General features: G+C 39.3%; 2 protein-coding genes across 5 annotated transcripts in view; one reads left to right on the forward strand and one right to left on the reverse strand.

Annotated features, from left to right (window-relative positions):
• The first annotated feature begins 1,310 nt into the window (after positions 1-1,310).
• HNRNPAB (heterogeneous nuclear ribonucleoprotein A/B) overlaps positions 1,311-16,263 on the forward strand; it is a 30,295-nt gene continuing 15,342 nt past the window's right edge. For 2 of the 3 annotated variants that reach the window (XM_010578894.1, XM_010578892.1), the window contains exons 1-6: positions 1,311-1,475; positions 1,560-1,718; positions 2,138-2,269; positions 4,130-4,238; positions 4,332-4,484; positions 4,563-4,647. In XM_010578894.1, coding sequence (XP_010577196.1) covers positions 1,311-1,475; positions 1,560-1,718; positions 2,138-2,269; positions 4,130-4,238; positions 4,332-4,484; positions 4,563-4,633 — 789 coding nt within the window. In that variant the 3' untranslated portion in view covers positions 4,634-4,647. Of the gene's footprint in view, positions 1,476-1,559; positions 1,719-2,137; positions 2,270-4,129; positions 4,239-4,331; positions 4,485-4,562; positions 4,648-4,902; positions 7,552-16,263 lie in introns of those variants that run through there. The other variant, XM_010578893.1, reaches the window with a different exon arrangement.
• The window catches only part of PHYKPL (5-phosphohydroxy-L-lysine phospho-lyase), a 9,117-nt gene continuing 161 nt past the window's right edge, over positions 7,308-16,263 (reverse strand). The window contains exons 2-13 of one of the 2 annotated variants that reach the window (XM_010578891.1): positions 14,346-14,464; positions 13,350-13,509; positions 12,630-12,704; positions 11,694-11,781; positions 11,483-11,599; positions 11,181-11,263; positions 10,643-10,868; positions 10,220-10,374; positions 9,643-9,732; positions 9,324-9,454; positions 8,861-8,917; positions 7,308-7,487 (exon numbers count right to left, since the gene is read on the reverse strand). In XM_010578891.1, coding sequence (XP_010577193.1) covers positions 8,889-8,917; positions 9,324-9,454; positions 9,643-9,732; positions 10,220-10,374; positions 10,643-10,868; positions 11,181-11,263; positions 11,483-11,599; positions 11,694-11,781; positions 12,630-12,704; positions 13,350-13,509; positions 14,346-14,464 — 1,273 coding nt within the window. In that variant the 3' untranslated portion in view covers positions 7,308-7,487; positions 8,861-8,888. Of the gene's footprint in view, positions 7,488-7,783; positions 9,455-9,642; positions 9,733-10,219; positions 10,375-10,642; positions 10,869-11,180; positions 11,264-11,482; positions 11,600-11,693; positions 11,782-12,629; positions 12,705-13,349; positions 13,510-14,345; positions 14,465-16,263 lie in introns of those variants that run through there. The other variant, XM_010578890.1, reaches the window with a different exon arrangement.

A 16,263-nucleotide genomic window follows, 5' to 3' on the forward strand; every position in this document is an offset into this window, starting at 1 on the left:
AGGCTTAGTAGACTTTGTAACGTCTTTTCTGTAAGGCTCTATAGTAATGGCTGCAGGAAGCACACAGACTTTACTTAGACCCTATGTATCACGCTGCACTGTCAGTTAAGAGTGCACAGCTTGATCTTCTGAAAAAATAAGGGTTTAGCCTTCAAGGGGTATGGTTTCACCCAGTTTAAGGAAAAAAGGCAAAAAAAAAACATGTATAGTTTTTTCTCATATTGCCTTTTGAACATAAATGGATGTTAGTTCTAGCAAATCAAAGTTACACATAAACACCAAAAGCCAATTTTATTTAAACATAGTCTAGTTTCTAAAGTGCTGCTAGCTTCTAGTGCCAAATCTAGGTTGCCTCTAAACAGAGTAATGACAACTTAAACTGCTTTAGTCTATAGTTAGATAAAAAGGCTCGAATGCTTTTAAAAGCTTAGTTTGTTACCTTGGAAACTATGAAAATAGAAAATACAGCCGTGTTATTAATGTTTTCATTTGAAGTGAGGCATTTGAAAAGTGCCTTATTGACTTACCTAAGTTTTATTTGTTAGATTCACTTCTGTATTGTGCTTCACTAGTATTTAGTTCTTTGAGATGCTTCAGAGGATATTTTGTGTTGGAAGGTGGGCAGGGAAGGTATTGTATTGGCCATTCATGCAAGTAAAGACTAATAGTGGAGATACTCCTGTCGTACTGGTGAAGACAGAAGTAGATTCAGTAACTAAGCAGGAAGAAATGCACAACATAGTAGTTAAGGCAGGTCCAAAGTCCCACCTGTTGTATGTGACTGTTCTTGGAGGACACAGATACCTGGTTTAAATTTTGCAGATTGTTCTTAGGACTAAAATTTTTACAGCCATTTGTCCAAATCCTCAAAGAGCTCAAGTACTTTGCTTTTGATGCCTTGTTCTATCCTGAATGCTTTCAAAGCAGTAGGAATGATTCGAGGTTCTTTCAAAAAACTGAGTTGGTGGTACTTGATAATCAGTACTGCTTTGTTGCAAATAACTGAATACTGTTGAAAGAATGTAAGTTACTGGTGAGGAATATTTTAGGCAATTTTTGCTGTTTCTTATACCTGTATTAAAATTCAGGGTGCATTGTGTCATTCCCTCAGGGAGGGGTGGAACCCATTCTTGTGCACTCCTTTAGTGCCACTAACTTTTGACAAGATGCAAAAGTATTTAACTTGCAAGAGTTGGTCCTGTTTCTGACAATGCTGCTGGGGTGTGTACCACTGTGAGCATCTTGCTGCATGTGCTTTTCTGTAGTACTTCCTGAATCTAAATAGCTTATCTCTTTGAAATTTCAGGAAGATGTTTGTTGGTGGCCTCAGTTGGGATACAAGCAAAAAAGACTTGAAAGATTACTTCACCAAATTTGGTGAGGTAACCGACTGTACGATAAAGATGGACCCTAACACAGGAAGATCCAGAGGCTTTGGATTTATTCTCTTCAAAGAACCTGGGAGTGTTGAAAAGGTGAATTTAAGCTTCGTATTTCAGATTCTTAACTTCTAGGAGAAACTTTTCAGCTTGAGTTAATCACATCAAACTATCTTTCAGGTTCTGGAACAGAAAGAACACAGGCTAGATGGACGACTAATTGACCCCAAGAAGGCCATGGCAATGAAAAAGGATCCAGTGAAGAAAATATTTGTTGGTGGACTAAACCCAGAAGCCACAGAAGAGAAAATCAGGGAATACTTCGGAGAGTTTGGAGAGGTGTGTAATGGTTTCAGTGTTTACTAAGATAACTATAGTCTCAGTTGCTGTTTAGTTTACTAATAATTTGGATGTTGCAAATTAAATTAATTTCAGATGTATCAAGCCTTTTGTAACTAATCCAGAGGTTTCCCATCTTGAGAGCAAGGAAGGCACATACTGCACTAGATGCTTCCATTGCTAGTTATAGATACCCTTGTCTTTAACTCAAACCATTTTATCTGATGTTAAAATTGTTTTAAGACTTGTAAAATTGAAACCTCTGGTCTGAAAGCCAATGTTAGCATAGAAAGAATATTGCAACTTTGGTGTTGCATAATATGCATAGATAGGAAACCTACAGTTTTACTGTCCCAAATGCCATGCGTTTAACAGTTCTGCTAAAATACCAGTCTGAAAATAGTATTTCATGTCTTCAGATTGAAGCAATTGAACTTCCCATGGATCCAAAGACCAACAAAAGGAGGGGGTTTGTGTTCATCACTTTCAAGGAAGAGGATCCGGTGAAGAAGGTTTTGGAGAAGAAATTCCATAACGTCAGTGGAAGCAAGGTAGACACTTTGACTTGTAAATCTTTGTCCAAGTTATTAAGCATAATACCACTACATCTGTAATCTGAAAAGGATTTTGTAGACCTGCTCTCAAGATAGCAAAATTACAATAAGGACAGCTTGCAGTTTACCACAGGGGTGTTTTGCTGTAAGTTCAGTCACAGAGGCTACAAAGTTTCCTTGCCAGTACTTGTGGCTTTAATACTTGCTCTGTTCTAGGGGCTTTGTATGTAAAGTATCTAATTGCATTCATTAAATACAGGTGGAAAAACTGGCTTATTTATCAGTCTAGTAATATAAGCCATTTCAACAGATATGTACCTATTTTCAGCATAGAGCATTTGCCTAAATTTGAGACTTACAGACACTAACTGTAAGCTGAAACTGACTGTCTGACATGGGTGCAGCTTCTGGTGCCTCCTGCTACCAAAACATTGTCATGTAAACCCAATACAAGAATCCAGAGTGTAAATGTATGCTTATGGTAACTTGTAATTGGTCAGCTTGTTATGTGAACTACTGTAAAAGTGGTGAGATGCTCTGAACAGCTGACTGGTCATCTGTGGGAATAGCTGATAGAGTGTCAAGCTAAGGAGAAGAGGACTGGAGGCAAATGATGTGTGCTGGCTGGAGGTATCGCTTTTCCCTCAGTGCTTGACCACACACTAACTTCAAAGGCCTATCAGATCTGGTCATACTGTCTGACACAGTGACTTAGATTGCACTCAGTTTAAGACTGGTCTTGACGCAGCACAGAATAAACTTTGGCAAACCTAATTGCACTGGTTGTTGACAAGACACTCTAGTTAGCAATAAAGTTTGTTTTCAGGAGAGGTGAATGCTTATGTGCCAAGGGAGCTGAGAAATCATACTTGTGTCTTGTAACTATGGCTTGTTTTTGTGTCATAGTGATAATAAAAAGAGCAGGTTACCTTAAAGGTCTTGTAGTGAAGAATTCCAAGCCAGGCTTGCTGAGGTGCTGCTGTCATAGGGAGTTGTTCCTTTCACAGCAGCAGCAGCAGCTTTCATCTTGGACTGTGCACAGATTCAGGAACTAGGAAGCTGGCTGACAGCTTGAACTGCAGCTTGGGAACCTGTCTTGGAAATGTCAATTCTGGTTGTTTGTAGCTGTTCTTAGTATTTGATAAGTGATGATTTCAAGTGTTGGTAGGTGTACTGTACAGTCCAACACAATATTTGGTGTATAGGGTATATGAGGGTTGCCAGGAGAACTTTTTCTGGTACATTTCTCAGACCCTTGTTCATCCAGGGCTGCTCAGGTGAAGCTGTCCAATAGCAACAGCCTCATCTTGGAGGTTGTGCCAGGACAGAGGGCAGGCAGCCTTGCAGCTCCTACAGGAGCAGCAGCTATGCTGGGGTGGCCTCAGCACCTCTTCCACGGGGGACTTCATAGTGGAGAATAGGCAGTAATAAAATACTCTGCAAGCAGTGGCCTGCTTTGTATGGGCAATAATGATTTAACCTTTGTTTTCCATCTGGGAGTTGATGGTAGGGAATAGGTGGTATAAAATACTCTGAAAGCAGTGGCCTGCTTTAAATGGCCAATAATGACTTACCTTTGTCTTCCATCTGGGAGTTGATGGTAGGGAATAGGTGGTGTAAAATACTCTGAAAGCAGTGGCCTGCTTGAAATGGCTGTCAGTGACTTACCTTTGCCCAGGTGGTGGCACAATATATCAGATGCTTCTGGATATGCATTAGTTCTGCTCACATGATAGGGAGCACAGCATGTATACTTCCTTTGCCTCCAGAGTAACCTCTGGCTTTCCTAGGTGGTTAGGTTGGGTGCTGCTGCTGCTGTAAGACAGTATACATACTCTTCCTTGTTTTTTATTTCAGTGCGAGATTAAGGTAGCACAGCCAAAAGAAGTATACCAGCAGCAACAGTTCAGTAGTGGTGGAGGAAGAGGTAGCTATGGAGGAAGAGGCAGAGGTGGAAGAGGCGGCGGTAAGTACTACACGCACTACTTTAGTATGGACACATTCTAAATAAGCTGTGTGTACTAAAATGGGATTTTGTGGATGGTTTTCCCTTCTATAGCTCAAAGTCAAAATTGGAATCAAGGTTATGGCAATTACTGGAACCAGGGTTATGGGAATCAAGGATACGGCTATCAGCAAGGTTATGGTGGCTATGGAGGCTATGATTATTCAGGATATGGGTATTATGGATATGGACCAGGCTATGATTACAGTAAGTAAAGAGAACTGTATTGGGTATAAGCAAGCGTAACTAATTAGCAGTTTAATGCATTTGTTCTCTTGTTCATAGGTCAAGGCAGTGCAAATTATGGGAAGACACCAAGACGTGGTGGTCATCAGAATAACTACAAGCCATATTGATCAAACTTATTCAGGTATGCAGTGGCATGGTCTCTTTTGGAAAATGACTGCATAGGTTTTGTATACAATGCTGTAGATGGATATTTCAGTTCTGTACCAAATTTAACTTTACAATAAATTTCTATGGCCTGTTAAATGTGCATCTTACTTGGAAGAGCTCCCTGGAAATGTTTTACATGTTTAATACTTACAGATAACTAGTTGTCTAGACAGTGTGGTGTGTAAATTTCAGCCTTGCTGAAGATATTAATTAATGATTTTATTAATAGGTTAAACTGAAACTGATTTTGAGGGTCTGCTTAAAGCTGCAGCTCTGCATCTAGGGACTGCCTCTTGGAGTTAACTATGGACTCTGCATTACTCCAGTTGTACAGAATGAGATGCATCTTAGGGAACCAGTGTCACTTTCCACCTTTTTATTTTGTATTGTTTTTGTGTCATACATTTCCTGTAATGGAAGTGTTAATTTTACTGTACTTTTTGGTACCTTTTTGGAATCTAATGTATTGTAAGGTATTTTACATGTGTTCTGATTCACCATGACATGGATATTGAAGCTATCCTAGCTTTTGAAATAAAAAAGGCGTAATCTAGTGTCTTGTGCCATTCTTCAGCTATTGTATTAGTAAAATGCCAGTATACTGTTCCCAGAACTTAGTTCATGGCAGTACCTTGATAGATGAAGAGTTGTGCTTAAATGTTTTTAATCTTGAAACTAGAAGGCTGTATTGGTAGTTGTGCTCGCTTGCAGTTAAGTGGCAGCTAAAAACTGCAGTCACTTCTGCCTGGAGGTTATGGAAGAGGACTCAGGTGGAAAGCCCCAGCTGTTGTGGAGGCTGTGCTGGTGGCTCATGTCCTGGACAAGGACAGAGGCTCAGCATAACTGTGGTTGTGTCTCCATTGTAGGGCTCTGCTAGGAGGAGCCAGAGGCATAGGTTTCAGGTAGGGCTTGGGAGTCTAGACAGCATTGCTGGAGGAAGCTAAGAGGCGTGCAAGAAGCTAGCTGCACTTCCTTCATGTTTCACTCTCTTGAACCTGAGACTTTTCTACAAGTTCTTAATAGTATGTATACCTGCCTTGAAAGACGGGTTAGACAGACATAAAATTACCAATGCAAAGTCTGAATTTTTGCAGCCTTTTTGTGTATCAAAACAGGCTAAAAGAACTTCCACTAAAGTTGTGGGTGGAAAAACAACAAAACATGATCTCTTTCTTTAGAGATAAGTGACCAGCTAGAAATATGCTCTCCTTTTTTGACTAGTTTACCACTATTTTAAGGCAATAACTATCATGTGATTTGCCTGGCTTGCTGCAGAATCAGATCTCAGATTTATAAATAAGTAGCAAGCGCTGCTGCACAAAGTAAACTTCTAATCTTTGTTGCAGTAATTGGTTGGATTTTTACTTTCCTTTTAAAGCTAAAATCTGACAATTTTTTTCTTGTAGTAAATTCTATTTGAACACATGGGAACCAGAAATGGAATTGAACCAAGTAACTCAGACAAGACATAAACAGATGTTACTAGTGACTCTTTCAGGTTTTTTTCTAACAAGGGATGCAGCTATTCCTCCAGGGACTATAATATGCTGCTCCCTGCTGGCTGTCCTTGAAAAGAAAAACTTGCTGTAAAGTTAGAAGTCTGTATGACTTTTCTGGGGTTAAGTGGAAATCTTGAGTATAAAAAAGATGAATCAGACTTTAAATCTGATAGTTGACATGACAACTTTACAGCTGGAGTCTGTAACCTAATGCCCAACTTGCAAATAAAAAAAAATTGAAGACCACTGAAACAAATGAGTACAGTATTTAAAAGTATTACTGTCTCAAGATTTAAAATTGAAAAGCTTTATTGCATATTTTTTTTACTTGTTTTCTTATGAAATAAGGGGTAGCAGAATGTTTTTCTAGCAAACAGTTTTGCCCACCAACAGGGAGTTTGGATAGTATCAGGACCATACTGCTGCAGTACTTCTGGCTAGTGTCTTAGCAATAGTTTGTCAGCTGGCTGTTATTTTGCTGTTTTTTTGGAAGTAGGTTCTCAGGTAATGCTTCCTTGACAGGTGATGTGGCCTTAAGCAGAAATAGAGGATAGTGGTACTTAAATGCAGAGCTGGCTTTCCCTTTCTTCTTTGCATGAAAAGTTTGTGATACAAAGAACATGTAATTGCCTGGTGAAAGCAAGGGCTTGTACACAAGGTTGTTGCTTATGGCTGTAACGTACTCTTAATTTACTAATCCTACTTGGATATTTCTTGAGGACAGAATATTTTGTAAGAACCTGTTTGGGAGTCATGGCCCTCAGCTGTCTGTTCCTCATGCATTTGATGATATGAATTTGGGACTGAAGTTTTTGACTTAATCTGGTCACTGAGACCATTTGTTAAATATAGTGCTACTAGGGACCTTGTTATGAAACTGGCTACTGAAACTGGTCAGAGGAGCCTGGGAAGGACTGGGTGTACTGGCAGCTAGAATGGCATTTGCATCTGTAGTGGCAGATTTAAAAAAAAAATAACAGAACCCATTGGCTCATCTTGATCTGCAAAATTTATAACCTGAAAGAGCATGAGTTTAGAAAATGTAGTTTATAGTAGCTACTAGAAATATATTCCTTTATAATAAGTTTTATATATGCTGTTTTAAATGAAAGCCAATTCCACACTTCTGCCAGAGTTGAAACAAGCTCTTGTAAAATTTATTTCTCCTAAAGCTTTTACTAATAACAAGATAACTGAAAATAACAAAATCAAAAGTAACTTATCTGGTCTAAGACATGCTAGGATGATGATTAAATGTGCATTATTACAGTAGAATAATGTTTCTTAGTAGTAGATCTTGAACATTGTTTGAAACCTATGGAAAGAAAAAAATGTTATGGTTTTTTTGTAAAAGCATCATTAAAAGGAATTTTCGCTTACATTATATGTAAGTGTCATACTAGTACTGTACTTAGTAAGAGGCTTTTTGCATTCTTGGTTTCCTGTAGAAAATAAAGGTATTTTTCTTGCTTAGTTTAGATTGCAGACAAGCACATTAAGTCATTAGGCCTCTAAGTTAAACTGGCACTGTTGAGTAACCTTTCTGTTCTCAAGAAGTAAGTAGTACAAACAGCTGTATGTCTTTCCATTAACTTGCTAAATAAAATATTAACACATTTTTCTCGTGCCTGCTATACTAATATTGCACTGAACTAAAAGCATGTTTCTCAGGGCCTTAGCACTGAATCTAGTGTGGTGGTTGAGGCCACCAGTGATTACATTAGGTACATTCCTGTATAGGTACCTAGAGTTTAACTGGGCACTTGGTTAAAAAACACTTGGTTGTCTTTTAGTCAGAGTAGGCTGAAGAAGCACTAAGTGTACCAAAGGGCGTTGTAAGTGAGGTGTTAACTGTAAGTGTACACTGTGCTTGTGAGCATGTGGCAGTGCATTGCAGCTCTCTGTAAGCAAGCTATAGAGGGGACCTCAACAGATAACTAAGATTGAAAAGGCTTGGAAGACTTAACAGGACTCAGTCTTACTGATGCCCACAAACTTCTGAGTATAGGGGTAAACTGATGCTCAAGTGTGCGATAACAGCCATGAACCTGAAATGATCCTACAAAGTAGTCAAAAATGCTCAAGAGAACAGAAGGCAATACTACTTCAAAGTCAGTTGTTAAGTAAAAGTAGTGTTTACAGCTCTTCATAAAGCTCTTAGCATAAGTGGAGGTTCCCAAATTGTGGCATGCAGAATGTATGGTGCTCCTGCCTTTACGGGCAGTTAAGGGGAGACTTGCTGAGAAGTGGTTAGGCAGCTGGAACAGCTTCTGTCTAGAGACTTATGGCACTGAGCAGCTAGCATAAAAGCTATGTTTTTTTATCTTGATGTGCATGTCATTTGCATACCCAGAGTTCCACCTAGTCACTCTTAAAGCTTCCCAGACAAGCATAGCATGCTCTAGTTACTGGTAGGCATTTCTGGGACATGTTAGACCTAGCTTACAAACAAATGAATACATATAGTGTTAATAGAAGTGTCAGACTCTGATAGAAGGTAGCTGTGAATGGCAGATGTACACAAGTCTGGTCTGTCATGCTTCTAGATTGCCAGAAATTCCTGCAAACTAACTTCAAGTAAAAGCATCTCTGAGGAAGCTTGGTCCTCAGACCATTCACAAGATGCTTGTGAAGTTATGTTTAGGGACCATGGCTTTTAAATAGAAAAGGGTAAATATAGATAAATACCTGCTCAGGTAGAACAAGTGGATGTTTTCTATTGGTTCAGACGTTCCTTTTCCATGTCTGGAGAGAGAATAAGCAACAATGCAGCAAACTCATGACTTAGTGCAAAAACTTGTCTCAAACTTGGTTAACACTGAGCGTGCAGGAATTGTATAAAAAGCTAAGTGGCAAATGCACACAGATTACGGCTTTCAAGAATGAAATTTGGACAGCTTGTACCAGTTGCCCTTGTTCAGATAGGTAAACACTTTAACCTCTGCCACAGCAAAGCTATTTTGAAAGGCATATGCATCTGTGGAGTAAATAGTTCTCTAACAGAACTTTAAAACAATAAGTTAGAAGTGAAGGCTAAGCTTGCGTTTCCTATGTGCTGAGCATCTGCCACCTTGGGTCTGTTTTAGCACTTCTGAAAAGCAGGCTCAGAATTGACAGCAACCCTCTGCAAGGCAGTTTTGACCTGTATTACCTGTTAGTAGCTTGTCAATTGTGTCCACAACAAATTTTGCATCCTCCATGTTGAAGCACATTGGGGGCTTGAATTTAAGCACATTTCTTCCTGGCCCATCTGTACTCAGTAGAATATATTCTTCCTTAAGTCTGGAAAGAGCAATAACAAAGAATTATGTTTACCTTTGCATGTAGTTCAGAAAAACTTAAAAGCATCAGCATGCAGGCTGTCCAGACAATGCCTTTGTACACAGACTGGTTTCTTTTTCTGCCAGTTGGCTATATGTTAACAACTATTGAGTGGCAAGGTTACTTTGTAATTGTGTGCTTGCTTGTACCTTGTTATTAGATGCTCTGCTTCTTCTGTGGCTGGGGTCCTTTGTGCTTGATCCTTGATTAAGTCTACTCCAATGAATAAGCCAGAACCCCTTTAAAAGAAATAAAAATAGTCAATCTGTGTCAGAGGAAGGAACTGCAAGTGAACTAAAACCATTGAGAAAGGTATTTGTGAGACCAAACCTTTACTGCATGAGAATTACTTGATGTTTGGCTAGTGATAGAAAAGGTATTGCTGTTCTGAAGAAACGTAGTAATACAGTATAAACTATGGCAGTGCAGGACATGACTTTAAGCATATTTTCCATCCAGCTGATTAATGCTGTTCTTTGTGCACTTGAAGTAAGAGTTCAAACAGGAAAGTAGATTCCTTTAGTAACTAATAAATCAATAAAGCAGTACTGGCCTAGAGTGGCAAATAAGCTCAAGTTTGTTTTGATCTAATGTACGGCAGGCTGTTGATTTTTTGCTGAAAACACAGATTTAATGAATTTCTTAAAACCACATTGGTTGGACTGAGTTGTTTGACTGACTGAACCAAACAAAAGGCAGCTAAAAATGTAAATAAGGCACTAATACCTGACATCACCAATGATGGGATGCTTGATTTTCTGCTCCTTCAGGAGCTTCATCAAGAAGTTGCCTACTTCTGTGGCATGAGCCTGAAGTTGTTCTTTCTCAATCACATCCAACACAGCTAATCCAATTGCACATGAGACAGGGTTTCCTCCAAACTGAGTTCAGGAAAGGAACACACATAGCCATGGAAAGGGAAGAAAGATGCAGTCATGTCACTGAAAGTATAGCCTCAGTGATAAAATGAGCATACTGCCATTTTTATCAGATGGAGCCAGTAAACAAAGTTATGTACTAGAAAGATACAAATACTATAAACAGTAACAATGGGAATGATAAAGATTAATAAAAATGCTGCATGATTATCTAATTTTAATACTTAAGACTCCTGTAGAGAAGGAGAGTTTGGGAAACTTATTTACTTACTGTATTAAAATACTCTACACCTGTGGATGCAAATGCTTCTGCAATTTCTTTTGTTGTTGCTACACAGGCAATAGGGTGCCCGTTTCCTATTGGTTTCCCCATAGTGACAATATCAGGTATAAAATCTTCTCCCTGAAGCTGGAATGCCCAAAAGTGCTTGCCAACCCTGCCAAAGCCAACTTGAATTTCGTCAGCAATAAATACACCTCCTGCCTTGCGCACGTGCCTGTAACATAACAGATTTTATTGTCTCTTAAAAGGAAATGGAACATAATATTTACATAATGTTTAAGAGCATGCAGAAAGCATTACTTTGCAAATTTCTAGGAAACAAACTTGTACAGGCCTATATTTATTCTGTATCATATGTTTAAAAGCAGGTCTTTGCCATACTAAGTAAGTTTACATTCTAACATGAAGGCACAGGCCATGTCCTGCCTATCAAGCTGTATGCTACAGCAGGCAGAGAAATTCTCTATCATCTGTATTTAGCAAGTACATTAAATTAAAAAAGTTAAGATAACGAGTGACCACTTACTCTGCAACCTTCTGAAAATAGCCTGCTGGTGGAATGATTTGACCACCCACGCTTGGCAGAGATTCAACAAAAAAGGCAGCAATCTGAAACATATGTAGCATGTAGTATCTGAACACAATACAGAAAGTTGTGGAAATTGTGTTAACAATTAGCAAGTTCTTTGTCATTAGATGGTTCTTGCATCGTTCTGTGATCTTTTCTTTTTGACAAGTCCATACCACTTAGCTCAGTAATCCTGAATGGCATTGACAGTCAGCTATGCTCATTTCTAAGACAAGACAAAGGAAATAATAACTTTTTACCTTTCTGCCTCTCTTATATGCTTGCTCAATAATATTTTTCACTTCATTAGCATAGGCTGTTACTGAATCTTCATGGTCTTCCCTATAAAGTCCTCTGTATGTGTCTGGAACAGGAGCCTATGCAAAGGAACAGTTTCTTATATTCAGTATATCATAAATAAGACCTTGTGAAATTGACAAGTAGTTGATAGTTATAGGCTGAAGTACATACCACGTGGACCCATTCCTTTTGTCCTTCTAGATTTCTGAATTTATATGGGCTTATGTCAATCAAGGATGTCAGATGTCCATGGTAAGCACTTAAAAAACAATTAGCAGAACTAAACAGTAATTTCCTCAGTATCAAGAGTTCTTTAGGATTAGCATTACTGATAGCTAAAGAGTAGCTAGTCTCTCTCACCTGGTGGGAATACAGTCACTTAAGCTGAGAACAGCTCTGCAGTTTCTATAAATAAGCTTAGTACTATTTGGATTTTTTTGCATATCTGAATATAAGGGATGCAGAGGGACAGTACTCAGTCACTGGTTTGCCTGAACCAGTGACTAGAATCACAGCAGTGTAAGTCACGAGCAGTATTACAAGATTGCAGAACAACTGGAAGAGACATGTCTGGCCTACTTCTTAATATCCTCCAACAATGGAGTTTCCAGTCTCTCTGGGCATCCTCTTCTAATATTGACCACCTTCATGGTAGAAGAGTTTTTCCCTATGTCTCATCAAAATTCCTCAGGTTTCAGCTTATGCCTGTCGCCTTTCTTCCTGTCACGATACATCTTCAGGCCTGGTTCCATCTTTTCTGCTCCTTCCCATTGGACAGTTGTAGTTACAGTAAGATCTCCCTCTAGCAGTCTCTTACAGCTGAACAAATCCAATTTTCTTAACCTATCAAGCCTGTGGCTCCCTACCCATCGTGGCAGGCCACTGATGGCCTCCTTCCAGTAAGTATGTCAAAGTCTGTCATGTACTGGAGAGCCAACCTGGACATAGTTCTGGGCTGGTCTCAAAACACTGAACAGAGGGAAAAATTACTTCCCTCAACTTCCTGGTTACAGTCGTTCTACTACAACAGGTTTTCAGAAATGCTCTGACCACAGACCAAAACTGAGCTTTGTACCCCGAAGTAGATAAAATTGCCAATGTACTTACTGGTCTAAAACTATAACATCCTCATGTTTTGTATACTGTCGTGCCAATCTTAGGGCAAGATCGTTCGCTTCAGATCTACAATTGAAAAATTTGATAAGCGTTTCATTGTGGTTGTCTTGAGTTTTGAAATTCTTAACCTCCCTTGCAATGCTGTTTGTGTCTGCGAGAAACAGACATAACTCAATGCATGTTATTCACAGATCCCTTAGTAGTCAACACTTGTTAGGGTAGGACTGTTCACCAGAACAGAATCCATCTTAAAAAGCTGGAGTACAGAAACTACTTTGGAAACAGTTATTTTTATTTTTTTTTTTTTTTTAAGCTGTAGTTTGCTTGGGAATATGCCTCCCCCCCAGATACACATTGTTACATTTAAAATCTTGATAATAGAAGTAATTCCCAGTTCAGAAGTCAGACCAGAAACTTGATACAGTAAATATTTACGTTAATGTTTTGTAGTCCAGGGCCTTATAAATAGAATAAAACCCTTAAATAAAGCACTACTTTAGTTTCCTGATTGAGAGCTTGCTAAATGTGAACTTCAGAGTCACTGAAGTTCTAAAAAGGACCACAGTTTCTTCAAAACCGCCAAACCATGTTTTTTGTCAGTATCTAGTGATCCACGCCAGATCATGCAATTGGCTGCTGATAAGAAAGTACTCTACTTGTCTGTACATACCTAGTGAAAGCACAGTATCAATTCTAATATACCCAACTTACCCAGAATTCAAAAAATAAAAGATGCATAACTTCTCAGGTAGTGTTTTTGAAAGTCTCTCTGCATAATCGACCAAATTGTCGTGAAGGTAACGAGAATTTGTATTTAACAATTGATTTTGTTCATGGGCTGCTTTTACTATATCAGGGTGACAATGTCCAACTGCAAGAGAGTGTGGAGAGTGGTTTGACAGTTCTTCCATATAACCCATGGTGTTCATTCACATAATTAATAACTTTTATATTTCTCTTATAGTACAGAGATATTATCACTAATGATTGTATTTAATGAGTGGGGCATTAATAATATTGTCGGTGGAAGACAATGTATGTCAGTAAACCCTGTAAGCTTTCTCTAAAAACTTCCCCCAGCCCCAAAAGTTTGAAGTTGCCTGCTACTGTACTTTAAGGTTTGTAGTTAATACTGGAAAGTGATACTTTAAAACCAATAGTATCTAATTTGATATTTGGATTTAGACATTTATATAATTTAGGGGTTTGGGAACATGCAGGTAAGCTTTTCCATCAAAGAGTTACTAGCCCTGCTGGGGTGTGATTGACAGCACTGACCAGTTAGAGAGATTTCAAATACTGTAAGAAAGCAGCAGCTACTTCATAATAGACAATTAAGGCACCACACTCAACGGTGGGCCTGTGACTGTATGCTTAGCAGTAACTTTTACAAACACAACAAAACATCAAGCCATTTGTTAGTTTTACAGTTAGGTGCTGTACTTGAGCTTTCATGAAAAAAAAACCCCGTGAATTTTAGACCAGTATGTTTCTAGGAAGACAGAACAGGAAGCGAGTCTGGAAAGCACATTCACGCACACAGAAATTCAAACGTGAATCATAATTTTGCAAACTGTAGGCTCGAGAAAGTTTTCTTCCACTTTTCCACTTAAACAATCCCTCCCTCAACACAATGCAACAGTGGTAAAAGCAGTGATTGTTCCTTGTTCTGCTTAGAAAAACATGGTATCAAATAACATAACTTACCATGAGCGACGTTGTTTATGCAGTCAAGGTATCGTCTTCCATTCTCATCGTACATATACTGGCCTTTTGCCTTTACGATCTTCACTGGATCATTAGAAAAAAACAGCTTGCAAGAAGAGCTATGGCAAGCATCAGAAAGCAAAATAAATCTTAGTGAATTCTAAAAGTTGCATAGTTTATTCTGCTGGTAATATTTTCAGTTAAGTGAGTTAATCAAGTGAAAGACATTTCCCCAATTGCCGGCACATGGCATCATCCTACTTCTGGCCCCTAAAACAAAGCTTGGGATGGGGATGAGAACAGGCCTTGTGCTCTAAATCAAGTCAAGTTTTGTAAGATTTGCAGGGAAAAAACAAGCTTCAGAACTGAAAATCCTTCACTGGTAATCTAGCCACTGCACATGGATAGGACTTACCACTATAATTTTATCCAGTCTTAACTGCAGTTCCTTATTGTCTATGCTGCCTGCTCTTCCTGTTCCTGAAACCCTCTCTGGTGTCTCCTACCTCGTGATTGTTTTCATTATATTCTTGCTATTCTCGCTAAGGTCCTGATTTTCCGGATGGTATGGTGTGGGTGATTGTTACATCTGTAAAAAGCTTCACTAACCTTGAAACCTTGAGTGATTTTATAAGGCTGGGTCTACTTAAGCATGTTTGTTTGTTTTGTTTCATTTTTTAAATAAATTGCTAAACAAGTAAAATGGAAACACATGTCTGCCTAAGTAGAAGTTGCAGAGATTTGACTCTGAAGGGCAATGCCAAACTTTTATGCTTCATTTAGTAAAAGGCTGCTTATACAAAAATAAAACAATTTGATCATAAATACAAAGTCATTGTCAAATGAGCAACAAAAGACAACAATAAAATGAGAAACTGCTTCACTATCCCTACCCTATAGGAATCCTATACTTTCTGTGTGAGCTAGCAGTAGAGTGGTAAAACAGTCAAGTTTTTTTCTAAGCTTATCCTGACTGTTTAACAGATGCTAAGAAAGCATGTACAGAGGCTGGGTCTTTGTTCCCAGTGGCAGGGCAAATCAGTTAGTTACAAAAAGATTAATACATAGGGTGCTATTCTTCAGATTCATGTAACTAACTGGCACAGTTAACATTCCAGCATTTACTTTCAGCCCAACGTCTGGATTCATAAAATGTATAAAGATTAAAGTAGCCTTGTTTTTTTAATATATATATATATATATACACATATACATATATTTAAAAGGAACAATACGAAAGCATTCTGACAGTTAAATATAACAGTTTGGCTACCATTCCTGATAGCAGTCTACAGAACTAATATTTTTGGGGGGTCAGTTGAAGCAACACAAGCAATGGGAAATTTGGAGCCAAGTCTCGTGCTTAATTCTATCAAACTGGGCAGACATCTGTTGTTAATTTTATCACGTTTTGGGTGTAAGAAGAAGTTTTCTGAAAGACAGGCTATACTACTAGGTCTGCCAGACCCTCTGCCTAGCCCAGCATCGCCTGGCAGTGCCACTGCCGAGCCTCCGGCAGTTCTGCAGGTGGGTGAGCCCAATTGCACCTCGTGCTTTCGGCTGAGCTGATAGGAAATGCTTTCTAAGCAGTTTAAAGTTTAAGCAGGCACGCCAGATATCATACAGGTTTTATACTTCAGTTTCGTAACACCCCCCCCCTTAAGAAATGCTAGTTACTGCTAATTACACCAGTAAAATCGGGCTTTGCACTCTAACAGCGCCGACTTTCCCGGCGACGTTGCTGGTTTCGACCTACCATGCTGGCCAGGCAGGGACCCGCTTGATTTCAGCCCCGGCAGCAATCGCGACGGGTGTCCGAGGGCCGGGCTCGGAGCGGCCAGACCCCGCCGCTGCCGACGGGCAGCGGGACCCGCTCCCGGGCCGGGGCCCGACCGGCCACGTCAGGCGCCCCGCGGCG

The sequence above is a fragment of the Haliaeetus leucocephalus genome, unplaced genomic scaffold (assembly GCF_000737465.1).
Source record: "Haliaeetus leucocephalus isolate CR32 unplaced genomic scaffold, Haliaeetus_leucocephalus-4.0 Scaffold656, whole genome shotgun sequence".
Classification (NCBI taxonomy): domain Eukaryota; kingdom Metazoa; phylum Chordata; class Aves; order Accipitriformes; family Accipitridae; genus Haliaeetus; species Haliaeetus leucocephalus.